This window comes from Mytilus edulis, chromosome 4 (genome assembly GCF_963676685.1).
Source record: "Mytilus edulis chromosome 4, xbMytEdul2.2, whole genome shotgun sequence".
NCBI lineage: Eukaryota > Metazoa > Mollusca > Bivalvia > Mytilida > Mytilidae > Mytilus > Mytilus edulis.
Window position 1 is genome coordinate 37,831,116 of NC_092347.1, and position 24,888 is coordinate 37,856,003.

The 24,888-nt window shown below is 30.5% G+C and overlaps 1 protein-coding gene across 2 annotated transcripts in view; it reads right to left on the reverse strand.

The window, feature by feature from the left end:
- Positions 1-1,203: 1,203 nt before the first annotated feature.
- The window catches only part of LOC139519639 (arrestin domain-containing protein 3-like), a 43,505-nt gene continuing 19,820 nt past the window's right edge, over positions 1,204-24,888 (reverse strand). The window contains exons 3-7 of one of the 2 annotated variants that reach the window (XM_071311841.1): positions 8,405-8,628; positions 4,290-4,472; positions 3,389-3,568; positions 2,700-2,901; positions 1,204-2,163 (exon numbers count right to left, since the gene is read on the reverse strand). In XM_071311841.1, the coding sequence (XP_071167942.1) occupies positions 2,003-2,163; positions 2,700-2,901; positions 3,389-3,568; positions 4,290-4,472; positions 8,405-8,628 (950 nt within the window). In that variant the 3' untranslated portion in view covers positions 1,204-2,002. The remainder of the gene's footprint in view (positions 2,164-2,699; positions 2,902-3,388; positions 3,569-4,289; positions 4,473-8,404; positions 8,629-24,888) is intronic. The other variant, XM_071311842.1, reaches the window with a different exon arrangement.

Consider the following 24,888-nt stretch of genomic DNA (forward strand, 5'->3'; position numbering starts at 1 on the left):
GCTTTGTTCTAGAAAGGTTTAACCCAAAGAATGAGTGATGAAACACTTTGTCACAAACTTGATGATTTAAATCCGTATGTATGAAAGCACATTCCCACTCGGACGAACCTGCATATTTGCCTATCGACTGCTGTAACAATAAAAAATCCAATACCGTATAGTCGGTTATAAAAGGCCCCTGCATGAAAATTATGAAACAATAGCTAACAGCCTATTTTTTTATCAAAACAATTCGCTAAAAAACAAATATGACAGACGTAAACAAATTGGAAACCACCAAACCCTCTAACTAACCTCCTAGTACGATTGAATAACGACACACAACACATTTTTTCAAAACAAGAAAATCAAATTAAATTTTAGAATCAGTAATATACAAAACACATTCAATTATGCCTGTATAATTTTTTGTCAGTCGTATTTTGCATTTTATTTCTTTGGTATATGTTTACACAACATTGCTGCTGGATCTCAATTACGATCACATTAACTCATTATGTCTGTTTGGGTTGAATGCCCAATTGAGTCAATATAACGGAACTATAAACAACTATCATACAAGTGGGATTTTTAGCTAGATATAAAACCAGTTTTAAACCACCATTTATTTTTTTCTCCAGAAAATCAGTTTAATTGATGTCTAAAGCAAGCATGTTTGTAAGTGTTTGTGTCGTTTGTTAATTCATATTGATAAATTGTCATTTTGCTAAAGTTTTTCTTTTACCTATTCTAATATAGGATTCTGGTTTCTTTTATAGTGAGTTTTATTTTGTGGTTGCTGTAATTTTGTTTATTCCATACTGACACGTATCACACACCGCATGTTTGCCCCTGTCCAAAGTGAGGAACCTCTGGCCTTTGTTAGTCTTGTAAATGATGGTTCAATGATATGTTTCACAGTTCAGAGTTTAGGGTAACTTTCATTTTCGCTGAACTAATGTTAAGGTGCCAATGGAAGCCCACATCTGGGTGCGGTATTTTCACGCTCGGTTGAAGACCCCTTGTCAGCGTTGGGCTGTTTTCAGCTCTTTGGTCGGATTACTGACTCATTGACACATTCCTTGTTTCCAGTCTAAATTATATGAGATATTTTGTCTTCTCGCCACTTTCAGTTCTGTTTTTTTTTTTGTGTTTTTCTAAAATTCAGATTATGATTAAAAGCTTAATCTTCCTTCTTTTCTTCAATAAATGAAATAACAATGATTTAAAAAAGATGAATATAATTAAATAAATATATATAGGTCATAAAAATGATTAAAAGGTGTTAAATTGTTCATAACTAAAAGCTGTTGTACTCTCTATAAATAGCTAAAACAGTGATATATTTCATATGCTTCATTTTAGGACGGATAGACTTATAACACATATAAAAATTGTGCGACTCATTTTGAAAATTCAATTATTCATGGGGTTTTTGAAACCTTCAGGAAATTGTATTCTGCTCAACATTCTAGACCCAATATAAACGTATGGTGTATATTTTAATGCATCTTTTAACATCAGGTATGCGTGAAATCATATTTAAATAGGCAAACAAATAAATAAATACTTAATGAAAATTTAAATGAAAAGGATCGAATGTTAATAAACTTATAAAACACGATTGAAATTGTGCACACCAGACGAGCGTTTCGTCTACAAAAGACTCATCAGTGACGCTTCAATTAAAAATTGAAAAATGCCAAATAAAGTACGAAACAGATAAACAAATATGTTATATCAGCTTAAGTACCTTTGTTAGTCTGTAAATAAAAATAAAAGTGATTATAAATTAATACGGTACTGTTACACTACCAACTGGGCGTATGATTCGTATGGTGACTGACAGTCGAATAGGAACGACACAACTCCAGTATAGTAATATAAAAGATGGAATACCGATCACAAATAATACTATAATTTCTCAAATTGTGTAGATGTTTCATTCATCTTTCCTTGAAACAAGAAACCATTTCATTTCCATAATTTTAACAATAATGCACTGATTAAGTGTCACATCCCATCATCGTGAAGTTAAATCAACGCAGAATAAGTCCGTATTTTGTTGAACACTAAGATAAGGGTAAACTGGTGTGTAAACAATTTTATCTTCTATATTATCTGATTCTTCCTCGTCTTCAATAGTCACTTTTCCGATAACACTCTCCATAAACGACATGCAGCCTGGGGAAAATAATGATAAGCATGATTATTATATTTGGTTTGTTTAAATTTCAAAAGGATACTAGTAAAATTGAGAACGGAAACGGGGAATGTAATATACATATTCTTCAGTAGTATTTTTCTTGACTTATTCATATAATTTTTAAGGCAGCGTTATGTGGTACAGTATCACATATGATTTCAATATGCATAAAAGTTTAGCTTTAAAACATTGAAGTCTTTGTTTACATATTGTTGTCAATATAATAAGTTATACAAGCGAGTGGTTTAGCTAGCTATAAAACCAGGTTTAATCCACCATTAACTTCATTAGAAAATGTCTGTACCAAATCAGGAATATGACGGTTGTTATCAATTCGTTTGATGTCTTTGTGCTTTTGATTTTGCCATTTGATTACAAACTTTCCGTTTAGATCGTTCCTCGCATTTCGTTTTTTTTGGGTTTTTTTTCTTTTTCCATTCCGTTAATCTAAATTATACTAGTAATTTATCTTCAATCAGTTTAACCCATACGAACTAATATTCTGATTACTCACTTTTTGGATTTCCAGATACAACTAAACCATTTTGTATTTCTTTTTTCTTCGTGTGTTTCTCTCCATTTGTAGAATTAGGACTAGACAATATAATGGTGGACTGTGTTAATGACCGTATGGTCGATTCCATTGGATATGTTCCTACTATAAGTTCCATTCTGACGGGTATATCAAATGATAATCCTGATGGTTGTATTATAACCTGAAATGATGAGGTAAACAATTATTTAATGATATTAATTAAAAACTGCAACTGCAACTTGAAGGATGCATAAAAGAGAGGCAAAAGATACCAAAGAGACATTAAATATAAAAAAAAGATGTGGTATGATTGCCAATGAGACAACTATCCACAAAGACCAAAATGACACAGACATTAACAACTGTAGGTCACCGTACGGCCTTCAACAATGAGACTAAAACTGTTAATAATTGTAATCAGACAACTATTTATAGTAAGAAACACAAAAAAGCCACAAAAACAACTGATTAGTTATTAATAAGTTTTTCAACAAATTATAGAATAATTGGAGGGTCTGGATGATGGTTCTGCATTTGTGTATTCCTTATTTTATAAGTTAATCTTATTCTTAGTTATTTTTCCTGTCATACTTTGTTGTTATGTTTTGCTCATTATTCTCTATTATGTTAATCTATTCTGAATCTCATACTAAAATAATTTGACTTACTTCTAGAATGTAGGAAATATCAATTATATTACAGCCATTAAGAAAGGAAGGTGGGATGGACGGTATCAGTATCTTATCCTCAAGGACATCAGTGTCAATAGACTTTGATACATTTCTTTTCATATGGGCTATTACGTTCTGGTGTGTCTTTGACTTCTTCTGGGAATGATATCTAACATTCTGTAACATGAATTATATATTATTTTGGTGGTGAATTTAACTTAATACACAATATCATACTTGAACATGATGGTTATTCTACACTTACCATAATTTCTTAAAATATATTTATAATTGTTTTTACCTGGAAAATGTTGAATAGTTAAGATATTAAAACGTTAAAGATTTGTCTGACAATATTGACACAAACAACGTTAGCCATGGCGTTGTCAGTTTATTTTCGATCTATGAGTTTGACTGTTCCTCTGGTATCTCTCGCCCCTCTTTTAGTATCATCGATAACTGATTAGAAGGATTTTTGTCTCACTTAGACATTTGGAAGTCTATGATGTATAATACATAAACCCGTGAAGTGTTATTTGAACAAAAAGGACATTAAATGTTAACTTTGCTTGAGGCGAATGTGATGATTTTAGAACTGTTGCCTGACTTTATGACATTTAATGTTTACTTTGCTTGAGGCGAATGTGATGATTTTAGTACTGTTGCCCGACTTTTCGTCTTTTCGTCGTTTGTCATATTTAGTTTCGAATAATTGATGTGTATCTTCTCCTCTTGTTGCTTTAGCACTAAAACTATCGACTGCATGACGAACTGTATTTCTGGTATTTTTAACTTGTTTATATTATGATATTTTACACAAATGTAAGTGTTAATATTATTGCATATGTCGTAAAACCTCTAAATGCCTAAACGTTTTTGTTTTTAAGGAGCTACCTACCATGTGCAAGTACGCCTTAATGACCGAAATCTTTCTCCGACTCAGATTTAATACTTTAGTAGTTATAGGAATAGCTTGACCCGGAACAAATCCTATGTTATCAACAGAGATTTTGACACTTATTGGATCTGACTTACAACATAAGCAACAAAATGTTGCTTCATTGATGGCTTCTGACTTTTCCTGAAAAAAGGGTGATAAAAATAAATGCTTTTGCAAATTAAGACTATCTGTATGTCATCTATCATATAACGTATGATATTAAATAAAGAAAAAAATATAATTTTGTTGTAATTGGCTTTCGCCTCTGTCTATTTATTTTGTATTGCGCCATCTATTTTTTTCGAATCTCAAGTATGACGTGCGGAATGTAATAAATTGGCTATATACGACGTAAATGCTCATTAACTCTGTTTCAAGTATGTTTTTCCTTGATTTCAATTCGCTCTAATTGCATTGCAGTGATCTTTTATGTATTGTTGTCCTTTTGATCTTTTCCATAATAACTGTCTGCAAGTCAGTATGAATGAATTTATATTTTTACAAATTTAAATAATAAGATATATTTTTTTTTATTATTTCTCAGCTCATACTTTTTCGAGATTAGATATCTTCATAGATAACAACATTCGTCTGATCTTTGAACGTACAAACTTTGATTCATTCTAATCTTGACATTTTGACTGAGTCTTGATTTGCGTGGCTGATAATACATGCATAGAAGGAACAATTACCCTGTCGAGAAGCAGGTCACTTTTGACTAAACAGAAAAATAGTTCCCAAAATACCCAATAGATCACGAAGTTCCTGTTTGTATATATCATATGTTTTTTCTATTTGCAAAATGACTTCGATGACTTAACAATCGCAGTCGCGTATGCATGCATTAAGAATACATTTAGGCTAAACTGATATCCGTCACTTAAAAACAAATTAAAGATCACAATAGCAAATTGTTTAATGATTATAATGTGCGTTGTTGCAAATTATTGTAGATTTATTTTTACATCAATTTTTACCTTTCCCGAATGAAAGTCTTCATGAAAATTGCATATAACCACAATGTATCAGTACGATTGGTATTCGGCTCTCATTGTTTAAAGCCGTTGAGTGCCGTCTAGTTGATGAAATAGTCACCAGTAAGGGTCTGGTAGATAGTTGTCTCATTGATAATCAGACGATATCTCCTCATTTTCATTTTTAGATTGTTTTCACAATTATATATTTTCCTGTCTCTTTTTCAGAGAATACATTTGTTTTCCTGACACGATCAACTGAAGACATTAAACTAAATTAAAAGGTAACTATAAAGACATTCAACTATATATTTCATTGATATCACACTTTATATAATTTCCGTTTTCTGTGTTTATAATGACTTGAGCGACCTTTGTAGATTCAGTTTTTTTTATATATCACAGTTGAATTTCTAACGTAACGAAATTCGGTATATATGTTTCGAACCATATGAGTATTTGGACCATACGCGCGTATGGTCATGACCATATGGGTATATACTCATATGGTCGTGGTCATTAGCACTCTGTTACAGTTTACTTTTAATACTTCTAAACTCTTCATATGGTATGACCGTTCATTTAAAAAGACGCTATAACTTTATTATTATATTATAATAAAAAGATTAGCTAAACAAAAATTAGAAGTTTCACATAGTCAATTTTACTTACTTGTTCAAACTATAATAAACATATTTTATACCGATGGTCATTACCGATGGTCATTACTGATGGTCATTACCGATTTGTTGTTACGAGTGACAATAATAAACATATTTTAAAAAAATAAATTCCAAAAATGTCTTAATGAACTGTTACACAAGAAGGCTCTGGAAAGTAACAAAGTTTATTTAAGTTGTCTTGTGAATATGGTGTATTGCAATCATGTTACGATATTTGAGATCTAGAGCTTCATAAAACACCGTAGACATATCGGAATATTCCAAGACCTCGGTATCACTGTACGCAGCTACTAAAAGGCTAGTTTTTTACTCGCAAACAAATGGTGTAAATGAAAAGGATCGTGCACAACCAAGACTTGCAAATGCAAAAAAGCTATGATACCATGTGGAAGTAAATGTCACCCAAGCCTACATGCAAGAATGTAATTAGCAATCAAAACTAATTATGGCGTCAATATTCAATTCTTACGTAGTATTTGAATTATAAAAATAATGCATTGTCATGTAACCATCATTGTTTTTTTAGATAAAGTTTTTGTATTATTGAAACTTTTATAATGTAATTTGTTAAAAAAAAAAACCCGATATGGTCCAAATACCCATATGGTCCAGTCCGTTAATAACCAAACGAGTATTATACTCATATGGTCCAGCCCGTTAATAACCAATTTTCATATGGTCCGACCATACGCGTATGGTCCAAATTCTCATATGGTCCGGAACATATATAAAAACAAAATAATCCAATGTCAACCTGGTTGTAAAAATTTAAACACTAAATTTTGTCTTGTCCTACTGAACATCACACGCACCCTGGTATCTATGATGAGTTTATATATATACGATACGAAAACTGATGCCACTTTAACGAACAAGCAATAAACACTTATATATTCAAACTCGGGCAATTTGCATAACCACCAAAACAGAAAATTATCTCTATAAATCAGGTTTTCCGGAGTAGTATTCATAAACTGCTTCTGATGCTCCAATCGTAGTGTTAATGGAAATAGTCAATTTCCACAAAGATTTTAATTTGTGGAAAGCCAAAATCGATGAAAAGAACGTAGGCTAAAATTTATTCACAATCATGACAAAATGTAAAACAATTCAGAGGAGACAGCAGCTTGGATGGTTACAAGTTTTCTAGACCGAGGTTAATTTTACAGTTTCGGTACAGCGTGTTCATTGGACTATTCATAACAAAAACTTTCAAAATAGTGGATTGAATTCACTGAACAATACTTATCACGTAACGATTATGTACGACAATTACGGAAATAAAAAAAAGAAGTTATAAATATGAAATATGAGAAACTCATACAAAATATCAGTTTCAAATATATTCTAATAAATGCTTAAAGAGGGTAAAATCACTCACACACAAATAAAAGTCAGAAAAAGATTGTGTGTATATTTAAAGTAAACGAAATGGGTTTTTCCTATTTAGTTTTCCAGATTAGTGATGCTTAAACGGAGGCAATTCACTCTATGTCTTTCATAAAAGTCCTTCAGGCGTCCTTAGTTTGTGGTGAGTTGAACTAGTAAACACATAGATAACTGCGAGAAAATATATTAAATCCTATAGTTCTTCATAAATTCATATATACTTACAATATTACATAATAATGTTTTTGAATATATACATACTAAATTACAGTATCATATATTATTCATTTATAATAAAGAATTACTCGTCTTTCAGTAACAGGTGCCTGCGTGTTTTCTTATTAATAAATTTCTATTACTAATCATATGTATATATCAATGCAATAAACAGACCACTTCTCAAATTCACCAGAACTTCAAAGACTAAGACATTTAAGCTATGGTATATTTGATATATCTTAGTTATTCTTAAGACATTTTCAGTTTCAACTAAATTGATTAAATGAAGAAAACAAACTATCTTAAACGTAAATTATGTTAAAATTTGAAAGATAAAATAGGTAAATTTGCATGTAAAACAAATGAACATATCTGGATAAAAGTAGCTCAATAATTCCCAGAAACTTTTTATTGACATTACAACGGCGAAAGTATTATAAGGTCATTTTGAGGCCCATTCAAAATCAGTGTTCATAAGACATTCAACCTGTCTTATATCTGTAAATTTACATTTTTGAGTCTAACATGTATAAAGAGGGGCGGAATATACCAGAGAGATATTCTAACTCATAGATCGAAAATAAAATGACAACGCCATGGCTAAAAAATAAAAAGACAAACAGACAAATAATAGTACACAGGACACAACATCGAATTAAGCTTTATGGCTTTTCCTTATCAATACTTGACGACGTACATACTATTTCTGTACTATGATGACAAAACCTAAGTTAAGTTAACTTTCAAAATTAGGCTTAGTTCAAAATTCAATATATTTGATGAAATTATAATTTTATAAAATGTTCACCTTAGCACGAGGGTCTTTGTTCAAATCCAGGGGATTAATGACAGTGAAAGGTTTCAAGGTCGATATATCAGCTACCCATAGCTTCTCTAGGGTAGCAGAGACGTATGTCCGAACACGCCCAATGGATCCCTCGTATGTTGTTGGACAACCAGTTGGTACAAAGAATTCGAACGGAAATTTGTGTACTCCTTGTGGGAGATAATGGGTCTCTGCTTTATTGGCACCTACAAAAAATAAAATGTCTGTATAAGAACAATTTAAGTATCGTGTTCTAGAAATTGTATTCAGAATGCTGATTGGAATTCTTTTAATGACACAATGTCATTCATAAAAAAATAATATCAAATTGGGAAATATATATTTATCTTATTCATATGCCTAACATGTTGATTATGTGTATCTAATCAATATGTGGTTCGTTTGATCTCAGTTCTTCATTGGTCGAAATTATGAATTCAAAGGATCTTGCTTTCCTCTGATTTTCCTATTGTGACGTCATGAAAAAAGGCGACCTTGTCTGATGACATATAGACGGAAAAAATCTCCTTGCAGTTCATTTGAAAGGTAGGATTGAGTTTGTCTGTATATTGTTTAAAAATCATTAGAGAAACAAATTCCACCACGAAATCCAGTCCACGCCTCTCGTTGTAAATATGAAAATAAACAGTCCCAAGTTTATAAATATCGTATTACACTCTATACAGTGGTATAATCTATATATACACATTGTTTGTTTTTTTTGCAGTTAGCCTGTTTCAAATTATAATACATAAAAAATCCCTCAGAATGAAAAATATATTGATATTAGTATAACAGTAGGCAAAACAGGTCATTGTCGTGATGCGCACCATATGAAAGTATTGTGGATACTTTTACTTGATCAAATGGCACCGATATTTATTGTTTTGTATATATATAAAAACATAATGTGGTATGATTGTCAATGACACAACTCTCTACAAGAGACCAAACGACACAGAATTATAGGTCACCTTACGGCCTTCAACAATGAGCAAAGCCCATACCGCATAGACAGCTATAAAAAAGCCCCGAAATGACAAATGTAAAACAATTCAAACGAGAAAACTAACAGCAAAATGTATGTACAAAAATGACCGAAAAACAAATATGTAACACATCAACAAAGTAACTAACTAACTGGTGGTAACATGGAAGAGTAATCAGTACCCAGATCTTTTGGCAAATTTATAAGTTCTTATAGATTGCCTTTTGATAAGGGATAATAAATAAACTCATCCTTTTTTCACTTTGTTTCCTGATCATTGGTAGCGGTGATATAATGATTCATGATATTTCCCGCAATAGTTTTTCCACACATATTTTTTTCTTTTAAGATGGAAACTCATCTTTCAGGATAAAAACATATTATTGATCGTAAACGCTTTCGTCTTTATTACTTTCATCAGCTCATTAGACAAGGTATCAACACAGTAGTTGAGTAGATTAGTTTAACCACAAAAAGATAAGTCATAATGATAAAACCCATTGTCATTTGTTACTCAAGTGTTATCTTCAGTATGCTTGCAACACATAATATGGTTTATATAACGAATATTGATCAACGTTCTTAACATCAGAATATAGCATTTCTAAAATATCAAAAATGACAGAATTGATTGACATTTTTATTTCTAGTACTATATAAGCATATCAAAATGCATTCTCAATATTGTATAATATGACGTATTTGACAGGCGATGAGACTAGACTGCTTGTTGGAATACAATATCGGGCAAACATGTATTCTTAATCCAGGCATAGATTACCTTAGCCGTATTTGGCACAACTTTTTGGAATTTTGGATCCTCATTGCTCTTCAACTTTTTACTTGTTTTGCTTTATAAATATTTTGATATTCATGAGCGTCATTGATGAGTCTTATGTAGACGAAACGTGCGTCTGGCGTACTAAATTATAATCCTAGTACCTTTGATAACTATTTGTAGAGATCATGGCTTGTAGTAGAATAAACGATATTGTAAAGAACTGTCTCCGAATATTTCAAATTTATTAGAGATCATGAATTATGATAGAATGAACGATATTGTGAAGATCATATTTTACTACAACAGTGCAAACATCAATTGTGTTGTCCATTATTCTAGATGTGATAATGAATTCCATTCCAAACACATTAATACATAGATATAGTCTTGTATCCAATAATTCTTAAATGAAATTTTGAATTATAGTGTTAAATAAAGTACTTTATTTTAATTCAAAATGTTACTATGTTATATTGTGACACGGTGTTGACCTAGTAAATCACAGTTGGAATAAATCGCCTGATAGACTTGCGATTTCAGGCTTGATTCTGTTTGTTTAAGGATTTCATTTAGATTAATATGAATTAATGAAACAATTTTACGCCATACTTTTCCAATACAATGGGGAAAAAAGATCAAAGATGAAGTTATTTGGTCGAATAAATAAATTGAAAAGTGAAATAATTCTACATTAAACACAAAAGATGTTGGTGTAAGTGCATTGATGAAACGGAGAACAGATTCACAATTGATTGGAATTTTGTGTGTGTTTTCATTCTTTTCCCTGACTGATCAAAACTACAATAAATAAACTCTTCAGTTTCAAACAATCTTGTAGACAAACAATTCAATTCAATAAAAATAAAGACAAAGAGTTGCTGTAAGAGGTAGATTTATCTTTGTTTGAGTGGCGTGATCACCTTTTTATATTTATTCGTGTACATTTTCAAAAAACTGTAAAAGAAACAATAAAATAATGTCTTATACAATAAATGATATTTCCTTTGTAAAATATAGTCCGAACTGGATGTCCTTTTCCAATAAGTAAAAAGCCAACGAATAAATGGTATACCATACTATTATAAGTTATAACGGTTGCCGTGATGTATATTATACTATGAATATATGATTATATCGTTTTATACATTTGGTTTGTTTAGGATTTTCCTTCCTTAGAAACGCTTATATCCAAAACTTTACAATCCGGAGCTAAATAATATACTAGCTATATAAACAAAAGCTATATGAATCAAAAGAAACTCACAACAGTTTTAGTTCAACCTCGCTTAACAGATTTAGAACCTTATTTTCTTAAAACTGCTTAATGTATAAGAGAAAAGTTTAAACAAGATATATGTTCTTGATCATGTCAATGGCGAAACACTGACTGATTGGTTTATCATTGCCTGATGGACTTATTGTCAACCATCCCGGACATCTGATCGTTGTAAGAGAAACAAAAATAACCGTTTATGAATATAAAGATAATACTCTTTATTCTTTAATGTCCAACTTGATATATTTTTTCATTATGCTGCATACATTGATCAACTCTAAAAATGTTTTAAAATACATACCAGCAAAAATCGAATGGTTTGAAAACAGGTCGCTTGATATTGACAACGTCTATCTTATTTTTATGAATAGTTACCGAATAAGCTTGCAAAGTTATAATTTGCAAATACTCTGACAATTTTAACGAGTAAACAAAACTCTCAAACAAATTAGTTTTGTGACAAATATTTGATTTGTTAGAAATGTCAATATATCTTTGAGCGAAAATGCGGATGGGCAATTTTTCTTTTTAATAAGCAAACAGTAAACACGGTAATTGTTGTATTTTTTTCTGAATAAAATTGAGAATGGAAATGGAGAATGTGCTTAAAAGAAATCAACCCGACAAGAAAGAAGAAAACAGCCGATGGAAACCAATGAGTCTTCAACACAGCCAGAAAATCCCACATTCGGAAGCGGGCTTCAGCTGACATACATTTGAAAGGAAACTTTAAAGAATTTAATTAGTAAAATTCATTTCATTATGCTTTTGCTTGTTTTTAACATTAAACAATAAACCTCAACATATACTTTCGGTATGTCTGATAAATTGGTGTTCAGTTCAACCATAGTTTCAGATTTGAAGCATATCTAATAAAAGATTCTGGTGTACTTATAGTCTTTGCCAAAAGATGTTTGTCTAAATTAATTATATATAAAACTTTTAACCTTCCTAAGTTAATGATATTTTTTTAACAAAATGAAAGATGATGAAAGTTTTCCATGACTTCAGAAAGGATTTTCATCCACAATAAAAGAGAAAATATCGCTTTTTAATATGCAATTTGATAAAGGACTTTCCGTTTTGAATGTTCCTTTGTGTTCAGTTTTTCTGTTATTCTACTTTAAAAACTTTAATCTTATTCGCAATGTATTTTGGATCTAACAAGTTTCATGATAGTCGTTTTCTTAGACAGTAGATTACATCCATTTGATGTGTTGGAGCTTTTTGATTTTGCCATTTGGTTAGGGACTTTCTGTTTTGAATATTCCTTCGAGTTCAGTATTTTGTGATAGATCTTGTGAGTACAGTAGCACTGACTACAGAGTTGATGATACCCTCGGGGACTAATAGTACATCAGCAGTAGTATCGACCCATATTGTATACACCAACCGATCAGATTCGATAAATATAGTTAAAATGTAGAATACACCTAATCGCTATTTATTCCATTTCAGATAAGTTCTAAAATTAAACAACTTTTCCATCCAGTTAAAGCTATCAGCTATTTAAACAATGCACCATGCATGATACTTTTTTATGAGACCTGTTCAGACATTTACGGTAGTTTATACCGTAAATACTTCAAACAAAATATTTTTACTTCAATTTTAATTTCGAAAAAATGGATCATACTCTATCAAAGTTTCTAAATGATCGCTTTCTAAAGTTTTTCTTCCCTCGGCTCACTATTGATGGCCTCTTTATCGGCGGCATGACCCAAACAGGAAGTTGTGTAAATGACTGTTTTTCCAGGATTGGACTATATAGCGATAAGGTGTATTAAATGATAAAAAGATTGTTTATATTATTGTATGCCTGAACTAGTATGTAATATGCGTTTAATCCAAAATGACTGTAAAGAGTATCATCTGTTAATCTATTCATTAAAAACAAGTTATTGCTGTACATGTAAATACAAGTTTATAGGTGTCATACCACCAAATAATGGTACGTCACATCCGGGTGTTTATGAAAATAGGTCGGGAAAATATTCCCATGAATTTGAGAGTTATAGGTAATTACTCATACATATTACTGCAATAAAACATTTTCTGTGTCATGAACATATGTCTTGCGTATTTCAGAGCACCATTATTTTTTTATCTGGGGTTTCTGTAGAATATTTTGGAAACTTGAGCTAACATGGTTACTAAGTCTTGTACACAGGTTAAATAAGGGGGGACATTTGATTGGTGAACTTCCAGTGATGTTTATTTTCTTATATGCAATGAAATGTTATGTGACATTTTTTCTATAGTACTTGACAGGATAAAACTCATGCCAAATATTTCTTTATTTGAAACAAAGATACATTCTGCACAATTCTTTGAAAAGTGCAAATTTAACAAAGACTAATAGGGGAAAACTATTGGTGGTATTACACCTATACATATTTCAACAACGCACACATGTGTATTATTCACGCAACACACCACTATAGACAATTATATAAAGTTTATATTTTTAAAGTACTTGGAGTTAAAAATTAGTGCCAACATTCGAAATTTACATACAATTTTTACTATTAATGTATTTTTTTTAGAACAATGTTCTTGATGGATTCTCAATAAACTGCATTCCTTGATATTTGTAAATCAAAATAATTTCGTGCAGAACCGATTGTTTAACGTTTTCCAACTTGATGTCAAAAGATATAAACATATTAAAAAAATCAACATGTGTTTAGACTGATAATTTGTAGACTAACATTTATTAATTTCATTACATTTACGATTTATAAGAATCCTCACTTTTGATTGGCTGACAAAAATTAGGTTATATTTCTGAATCATAATCATAATCATGAGCCTCCCGTGACAAAGTCACAAAAATGCAGATGAACAATAAACAGAATTTAATATTTTAAAATTCTGCGCTTCATTCAAAATGTGCTTCGGTCAACGCTTTAACATCCATATGAAATTACGTAAAGAAGCATTTAAGTCTGAAATGAAAACCATGATATCTGATTGACAACTAAATCAATTATTAAAACACCTTATGACAAGATTACAATAAGACGTTAATTAAAGTTTACCCGACAGCAACCATACATTCAAACCAAGACACACTTTTAGCCCTCTGATCTCTTTTGCTTTACAAAACAAATAGTCAATTTATGCCTATTCTCTAAGATCATAAAGTAATATAGTCAACCTTTATATTGGAATTACAATGTAAACCATACTGCTTAAGTCGATATCCTTATATCTTACGTATAACACTGTGCCTTTTATAGCGGTTTGTCACGCATCAGATAAGGAATCAGAAATGATACTGTATAAAGCAAAAGACCATAAAAACCTCTACAGCGCAATATCAGACACATTTTATCTATAGATTCATTTAAACGCTTGCTAACATGCAAGCTTAATATCGTCTCTCTTCATTCCACAAGATGTTAGTGCTTTCGTATCAGATTTTTAAATCATGTAAGATTCACTCACGTGAAATTGACTCTTTCTATCAGATTATTTTCTGTTTACGACCTTTTTTATTGGTAGATCCATATGTTATCTGCTTTTGATATCCTGCATAACTGATAGTTATTTAGAATAAAGTAAAATCACAAAAATACTGAACTTAGAGGGAAATCTAATCGGAAAGTCCATACTCACATGGCAAAATCAAATAACAAAATACATAAAAAACGAATGGACAAGAACTGTCATATTCCTGACTTGGTACAGGCATTTTCAAATGTAGAAATGGTGGATTAAACCTGGTTTTATAGAGCTAATCCTCTCACTTTGATGACAGTTTTATCAAATTCCGTTATATTTACAATAATGCGTGAAATAAACAGACATAATAAATAAAATAGTCAAAATATGGGTACAGCAGTCATCATCATGTAACAATTTTAAAAGGAACAATTTAACAGAACACAAAAACATCTATCTTCTAACACATTCATTGATTCGCGTGTCTGACGTCAGAAAACTTTATACGTCACATATATTTGTCGTTCAATGTATATACAAACAATTTTAAAATTTCACATAGGCAATGTTAGCATACAGGGTTAAAAAATCAAAAGTATGTAAGAATTAATTTCAGAAATAGACCGAGATTTAAAATAGTCCAAAAGTTATATAGAACATATAAGAATCCACAAATAGTTCATTCCACTACGCGATTGAATAATTTTGACGGTTGTGGTTCAACGTATTTTCTAATTCATAATAGAAATATATCATAATGACATAAAATAGAACAATATCATACTGATGGGATCTTTTAAAGTACAGAGTCACGTTATAAGAACCAAAGAAATACAAAAAGTCGCATATACAAAACACACCAGCTAAAAATGAAAGACAATACAAACACATTGACGGGATGTTTAAGTACCAAGCCACGTTAAATGGATATCACATAAAACAAGTAAAGAACATTTTATAAACAAGGTGTAAAAGGTCTGGACTATTGAGATGTTTTGCGTTTTTGTCTTCATTAATGAAACACATCCAGCAAAAAATACATTTTTGTTTCTGTAAAAGTTAGTGTTTATATTTTCCTCGCAAACAAATATGCTTAATTAATCTTCCAGTTGCTAAAACATATTGTTTTCTTATTTTTGTATATCATCATCAGACGTAATGCATGTGTAAAACTCCCGATTTTCTGATGTTCAAGTTTTGTCGTCTTGTATTTGTTTATATGTTTGTGTTAGTTTTCATCTCTGTATTTGTTTATATGTTTGTGTTCGCTGTCATCTCTGTTTTTGTTTATATGTTTGTGTTCGCTGTCATCTCTGTTTTTGTTTATATGTTTGTGTTCGCTTTCATCTCTGTATTTGTTTATATGTTTGTGTTCGCTGTCATCTCTGTTTTTGTTTATATGTTTGTGTTCGCTGTCATCTCTGTTTTTGTTTATATGTTTGTGTTCGCTGTCATCTCTGTTTTTGTTTATATGTTTGTGTTCGCTGTCATCTCTGTTTTTGTTTATATGTTTGTGTTCGCTGTCATCTCTGTTTTTGTTTATATGTTTGTATTCGCTTTCATCTCTGTATTTGTTTATATGTTTGTGTTCGCTGTCATCTCTGTTTTTGTTTATATGTTTGTGTTCGCTGTCATCTCTGTTTTTGTTTATATGTTTGTGTTCGCTGTCATCTCTGTTTTTGTTTATATGTTTGTGTTCGCTGTCATCTCTGTTTTTGTTTATATGTTTGTGTTCGCTGTCATCTCTGTATTTGTTTAGTTTGCTTTTCTTATTTGATTTACTACCTGTAATTATTTTCAGGTGTGAACATTTCCTAATGTTATTTGCTAATGAAGTTTATGTTTTTAAATTTTACCACTTTTATTCAAACATTATATCCAATTAATTGATTTTGAATACAAAAAGTATTGTTCTTTAAGTCTACAAGGATTTTAATCACTCAGGAAATATGTTCAATAAATATTTAATTAGTTGTGTTAGAATAATGTGTTTTATTTCAATGATCATTTTAATTGTTGCAAAACAGTCTTCGTAGTACAATGGTGTGAAGTTGGTGCCAATTAAAATAGTGATTTATCTGTTGGGGAACCTGTTTATTATAATTCTCATAACGATTTATCATTCAGAAAGCTTTTTTAAGCGCGAGGTACCGATTTCAACATCTTTACATGAAATCCGAAATTTTTAACCTTTTTCAGCAATATCATATTATGTAAAGTTTGTCAGAAAAGAAGATAATTATGAAAAATCTACTTTGGAAGAGGTACAATCAATTTCTTTTTTATAAATATGCAAAACACCTTCACAAAGGTCAAATGGAATTAACATGATATATTCCAAATGCCACGGATAAGAATTCGTCTTGTAAACATCCAAAACAGCAATAATGCATTCGTCATAACGGCAATGTCTAGTAAAGAGAAAGTAGTGGGTTGATAAATCTGTTTTTGCAACATAAAAGAAAAAGTAAACTGAACAAACATTTTTGATTTGTTCCTACTAGTGATTTTATCGGCAAAACAGATATTTTGATTGTGTGTAGTCACTTCATAAATATTTGAGCATGCAAACACATACAATTCATACATATCTCAAATAAAAACCACGTATTTTTCTCTCTTAAACAATGAAATCTAACATGTATACTGATAGAATTGGTCAGGATTCCAGTATTCATATACTCATTTAATCATTTATAAGGTTTATAATTTCAAATACCCCACTTTGCGTATCCTGGTATAAAAACATATCATACATAATGTGAATCAATCATTTAATGTTAATGATAAAATCATAGTTAAGTATTGTTAGTAGAAAACTGCTAATGTTGAGTTTATGGTTTCATGCAATATAAAAAGATGTGGTATGATTGTCAATGAGACAACTCTCCACAAGAGACCAAATGAAACAGAAATTAACATCTATAGGTCTATTTGATCTCATGCATATGGTCATAACTGTTGTCACAGAGTAATCCATGAATCATATTTTTAGTAGGTCAGACGAAAACATCATCTTAAAGCTGCTAAAATTGTAGCACAATAAATTAAACCAGTACATAATATTCCTGACAGAAGGAAAATTATTTCTGTATGAATAAAATTATATTTTGTTGAAAAAAAAATCATATTTCATGCTATTTTTGATACGCATGGATACTCCTACTGAATTCTATGTTTCGTTGTTTTTTACTCAACAAAAAAGCACTTGAATGTCAGTACATCTTTTGATGTGCAATTTCAACTCTTGTTATCGCTTCAAAGTATGCAAAAATGTCAATTAAGTTGAGGTATAATAAATTCCAATCAATTCCACATAACACATTATATATTTAATGCAATGTACTTTAATTACGTTATATAAAAACAAATTCAAACAGAAAAAAAATAAAATGTAAATTGTTTAAAACAGAATGATATAGGAAAATTCATCTTTCCTTAAATCTAATCAAAATGTTCAAAGCAACTTTTTTATTTGCAACTATCCGGTTTCAGCAACTTATTTTTTACATTCTAAATAATATCATTAGTATTCTCTTCTAAGCATTCAGAACATATATGTGCAAACTGGATAGAAACGAACCTGGAGTTAAGTGTATCTCTCTAGGTGAGATTTTCTAGTGAAGCGTAGCTGACCTAGTAAACAGATATTTGCGATAGCAAAATCTAGAGTAAAAAGACTTTATCAACCCCGGGTCCGTTTTATACAACGACAGTTCTCGCAAATAGGCAATTCTTTACGACGCAAATATCATAATTTCCCAGAATAAATAAATTAATTACTTCTTTTAGAAAATTTATGTTAAAAAATACCTCTTGAAATTAAAAATGTTGCACTTGTATGAAATATTTAGTAAAGACAAACTACATTTTTTAAACGAGACCTTCAGTCTCTACCATTCATAGTTTATTGGTTCATTTCCTCCATGTTTATATAGAGATGATATAAATGTTACTCGCGTTCTTTTGAAATATATGTGTCATCACATTTGTTTCCAAATGTAAGTTCAGGTCTGGGTTCGCGTATCATGCCAACAACTGGTTTCAGAATAAATGTGTTTATTTACGATGCAAAGACTCTATGAATGAATTAATTTTAATTCCAAAACATGTCAACTTTTATTACTTACTTGAAAACAGTATCGTAACTTTTTCTTCTGTGAATATCATTCTTGTTTAAAGGTATGGTTAGCTTTTGAGATGCATGACGATTTTTTTTGGTGCTTTATTAAGAATATGACCATATAAGATGGCATGTGATCGATATATTGTAATGTATAAAATGTCTGCGTTGATTTATTTAACAGAAGCAATGTATTTGTAGCAATGATATGAATTAGTAAAAGTTTTGAAAAGTTTGAGATATCAAAAACAGTGGAGTATATTATTCTTTTGTTAAAATCAAATTCGTTGTTACATATACGAGTTTATCGGACAAGTTTAGATATATACACAGTATTCGATGGTACCAAAGGTACTTTTTCTGTGAAACCGGATAATTCAAAATATGAAATGAAAAATCACCTCTTTAATCATATATTTTAATATCAAGTTTTCATAGAGATAAATCTATCACGATACAGGAAAGTGCAGTAATCATTATTATTATATTAATTAGTTATCAAAGGTACCAGGATTATAATTCAATACGCCAGACGCGCGTGTCGTCTACATAAGACTCATCAGTGACGCTCAGATCAAAATAGTTGTAAAGCCAAACAAGAAAAAAGTTGAGGAGCATTGAGGACCCAAAATTCCTAAACGTTGTGCCAAATACGACTAAGGTAATCTATTCCTGGGATAAGAAAATCCTTATTTTTAAGAAAAATTCAAAGTTTTGTACCTTATTTGAATAAAGTTCAACACGATACAGTACACATACTTAAGACGTCATTATTGATAGACGAAATATCATCAATATATGAAAGTGTTATGCATTTCAGTATCAGATGTCGTTTCGGTTAGGCGTTGTTGATTTTATACAAACATTGTAGTTCGTTACAATACAGAAACAGGTTCATAATGAGTAGTTCATAATAAGACCCCATTGGACTTCCTATCATTTTTCGATATCTGGAATCTCTATTGCAACCAAATATTTTACCTAATAAATATTCAAGTGTAATTACCATATCAAAGCATGTCAAGTTAAATTATCCCAATAGAAATTGAACATATATATTCACATTCTGACATAATTAATAACCATTAAATTAGGTATTTGATTTTTCTTCGTGACATAATGAAGCAAATTGGTACGTGGGGTACAAAATTCAAAACTATCAACTGAAACGAAAACCCCAATATTAGCCTGCAATTTATAAAGTACCTCTTACGATTTTTTTTACACTCCAATTCCACTGTTTTCGTAGACCTTATTTAAAAAATTAGTGCACTAGTAATTATGTTAAACAATTAAATACTGGAATAATGGATTGAAAACAAAATAAACATATATTTGTAAGGTGTTTTGTGTACATTCCGAACCTAGTTCATATTTTGAGCTTTCATAATATTCGGTTCTGTTTGTAAATAGTTGGCAAAAAGTTTATGTTGTTAACGATATCATTTTCAGAAAATTGATTCAAGGCTGAGTTCTTTTTGTCTATTTTTTATACGAACCTTTTTTCATTTTATCCATTTTACGTGGTATGTTTTAATCACTGTATACAGTAAGTACTAAGTGAGTCGTGGATGATGTCACGACACGCATTCAAATTAATTATATTTCTACCTTCTATTTGAATCTATTATTGTATACTTTGTATTTTAATCTATATTCGTATGTCTCTATACCATTGGTTTCTTATACATATGGTTTTATATGGTTATATATGTATCATTATACTTATGGTTTTATATGGTTATGTATGTATCATTATACATATTGGTTTTATATTGTTATACATGTATATGTATCACATCTCTATACATATGGTGTTATATGGTTACATTATGTATCATTATACATATGGTTTTATATGGTTAAATGATGTATCATTATACATATGGTTTTATATGGTTATATGTGTATCACATCTCTATACAACTGGTGTTATATGGTTATATATGTATCACATCTCTATACATATAGGTAATATTTATATATGTATCGTTATATACATATGGTTTTCTGTGGTTATATTTGTATCATTTTACATATGGTTTTTGCTCTCATTGTCGATGGTCGTACGGTGGTGTAGAGTTGCTCTAATTTTATACATTTTGACACTGTTGGGTAGTTGTCGTCAAAATTTACAATCATACCACATCTTCTTTTTTTTATGAATAATTACACTGATTTATTTTATAGTAATATACATGTTTCCATCACTATACATACAGTGTTATTGTTTATTGTTTAAGTTAATCATGAGGTCTATGATATTAGTTATTTTCAAGTATGGTTATTTTATATTTGTCATTGATACTGTTTATTGGGCCACTATTTTGTTTCTTTTATAGATGTTGTATCAGAAAGCTGGGGTAAGAGGAATTACTGCTATAACAGATGTGACAGCTTGTATGATTCAATGAAAAAGACGAAAACAGACACGAAATAATAATGGTATACGAAGCTCAACAGCTCATACGATACTTTTGTAAGATGTACCAATTCACCATCCTCATTTATAACACAGCCAACAGCTAAAGAAATGGCAGCGACGGTGATTGCTCAGTTGAATGGAAAAGTGTTGGTTTTTATTTTATAACCGATAGCGTGTTGAAATCATTGGCAGATTACAGATTGTACATCATGTGTAGCTTCAACATTAGTTTAACACAGCCTGCATTTTCAAAAAAACAGAGACAGAAATGTTGCCTTCAACATTAGCAAACGCTGTACACTGTTCCCTTGAACCGTATGTGACAGCAGACCGATATGTTTCAGCACATTTTATGCTCACAGCAACCCAATGTAAGAAGATTGAACTTTAGGTATTGACAGTTCTGTATTAGGCCAGACAGTTACGTACTTCTCAACAAAGATTTTGCCCTTGTGCTTGAATTTGAATTAAAAACAAGAAAAGACATTTGTGCTGATAACTTTATAGAAATCCTTTCTCCAAATTTCAGTGAAGATAGAGATGATTGACATTTATTGGAATCAAAGGCGGTTTAACACACGTAAATTATGTCGATCCATCAGTGTACTGCAATTTGTAATATTTATGTCTTTATATTATGTAAATATCTGGAATATCTTTTTAAATATGTATAAATTATTAGCCTTTTAATTGGCAAAACAATTTGGTTTCAATATTGCAAAATCATATGATGGAACATTTCTTAAGGTAATCAGAGTGATGAAGTTTGATTGGGCAGTTGTAAAGGATGCATGATCCTGTTTTTATATTATTAATAACAAGTATACCAACAACAACAACTGATCTTTTTAAGTCACACGTAAAAGTAAGAAGTCGCCTGCAATTCAGAATAAAAATAAATCGAACAATTTCATCCTTCCTGGGCTATAACTGGTGTCAAAATAGAAATAATTCACGTGTTTAAGTTTAAAAATATTTCATAACTAAGTCTTTAGCATTCCATGCATTCCCTCCAACAATAAATGTGCAAGGAAAATCCTGTGCTGGTCACTCATTACAGTTTCATATAAAATTGGTGAAACTATCATTGAGCTGGTCCAAGAAACATGGTTTTAACTGTGGAAGTAGAAAGCAGAATTAATATTTTATAAATTAGCCCCCTTTTTCAGTTCTCATGTGGTACATCAATGGGCGTTTTCCATTAAGTCCTTGTTGAAGTCCCTTTTATTTTTAAAGCCGTAAGCCCAGAATGTTACAAGGATCATAGTTTAAACCAGGTGCTGCATTATTAAACAGCTACAAGAGTGTTATTATTAAATGAATGCACAATTAAATGATATTAAATTGTACACTTTTATATCATGTATTAGGCAGAGGTCAACAGGGCTTGCTTTGCCAAAAAGTAATTTTCTTAGTAGAGGTCAACAGGGCTTGATCTACATTCTAGTAGTTAAGTAAGGTTTCAAGAATACCAGCAAATCTCTCTTTTTTATGTGGCGATGGATAGAGGGCAACAAAGCTTGCTCTATCACTATATTAAATTGTTTTGAATAGTTATGTACAAATTATTGTTTTGTTCTTTAAATCTGTTTTGCTTATCTTACATCTGCATGTATAAACATGTATGCATATGTATTTTGTCTTCAATTAATATTTTTGTTTTACATTCTGCATTCCGTACACAAATACATGACATCAAGATATTTGTTTTATTTGTTATACATATTTTTTTATCTCAATATATTTAATAACCTTTTATAGGTTGAATACAATAAGAAGTTGTAATTTTTATTCATTAGGCTATGGAAATGTAGGGAGGATCAAAAGAGTTTGCCTTACTTTGGCATGTGTACTTTCAAACATAAAAGGTAGAGGTCAACATGGCTTGCTCTGCTTTTTTATAATCTTATAACCTTAATATTCAGACATGAGGCAATGCTTTATTTTATAGACATATGTTTTCTTTCTCTTTTTATTTTAATGTGGTCCTTAATTTGAATTAAATGATTGCAATTGGATGTAAAGAAAGCAAACATTTATATATTTCAATTAAACTCTTATAAAATTTATCTCCAAGGTTTCTCGGATGGCGGCTCCCGAACTCTGTGATTAGGGGATTGTGGCGGTATTTATTCCCCACCTTTGCAAATTATTGTCATTTATTCGGTTTGGGTTTATTACATAATTGTTCATAACATTCAGTTGTATTATGTTTTTATGGTTTCTGAATAAATGACCTTTATCGCAAACCTTGTGTTAGATATTTTGCATATGAACTCGAATCCTTGGAGTATTTTCTTCTCACGTCATCAGTTTAAAAGAAAAATTTGGCTGACAAAAATAAAGATTTTTGTATCATATAATACATATCATCATTCAAATTGACTAAGTGTGAAGGAAAATCAATTACACTGATGTCCAATGCATTTCATTTTTCTTGTAAAAGTAAAACAAGAACCTTCATAAACACAGAAGACGAATTGTTCATATTGATAATTAATTACACAAATTGATAAATTACATGAAATTTGTTTGCTGGTAATGACATTTTAATGACTAAAAAACTCATCAAAGACAAACATCTTAACTATTTTATCTCATCTTACAATAATATAATGAGCTCAAATTTCTTTATGTAAATTGTTTGTTCTTCCAGATAGTTTAAACGCACTACAAGATAAAAAAAAATATCCAATTTTTCATGTAAACTCGAAGATATTTTAAAGAATCGATTCAACACGATCAGAAATCGCTTTAAACTGTTGCGTTATTGGAGATCTTTCTTTTTGAGAAAACAATAAATGATACATGTCTGATTGTCATACTTCAGGTAAAAAAGGTATATGTTGGTATTATTTTGGTATTATGGATATAATGACAGCTATCTTCGCAATTTATTTTTATGACTTCTATCATTGTTTTCATATTATTATTGCTTATCCGCGTCATTATTGTTACGAAATATGCTGTTATTTTTGGAAAAATTGAAGCATGAATAAAAGCGCCGTGGTATTATACTTTGTATCATTGTTTAAAAAAAACCTCCATGACACAATTAAAATAAGTTTGAAAAATGTGTATATCTAAGTATTGACAGTATTGTAAAAATTATCATATTAAAGAAATGACCAGTACTATAATTGAAGAGTTTCCACCGTGGATGGCCTTCGGAAAAGCAGTTTTGATAACAAAACCAACTCTATTGAATTAGTGTTTCTATTCAAATTCAGTACTTTATTTTGATGCAGTATTACAAAGAAATGAACTATTCAAAATACTGCATTGTGCAGAAGGCCGATGATCCAAGTACAGGACGCCAAATAAAAGTAGAGACATGGAAAGCGTACGAGGAAAAGCGTGGTGTCAGGAAATTTTATGACAAATGGAGAGAAGGTAGAGATTGGTTGAAATTCAACAACAAAAATG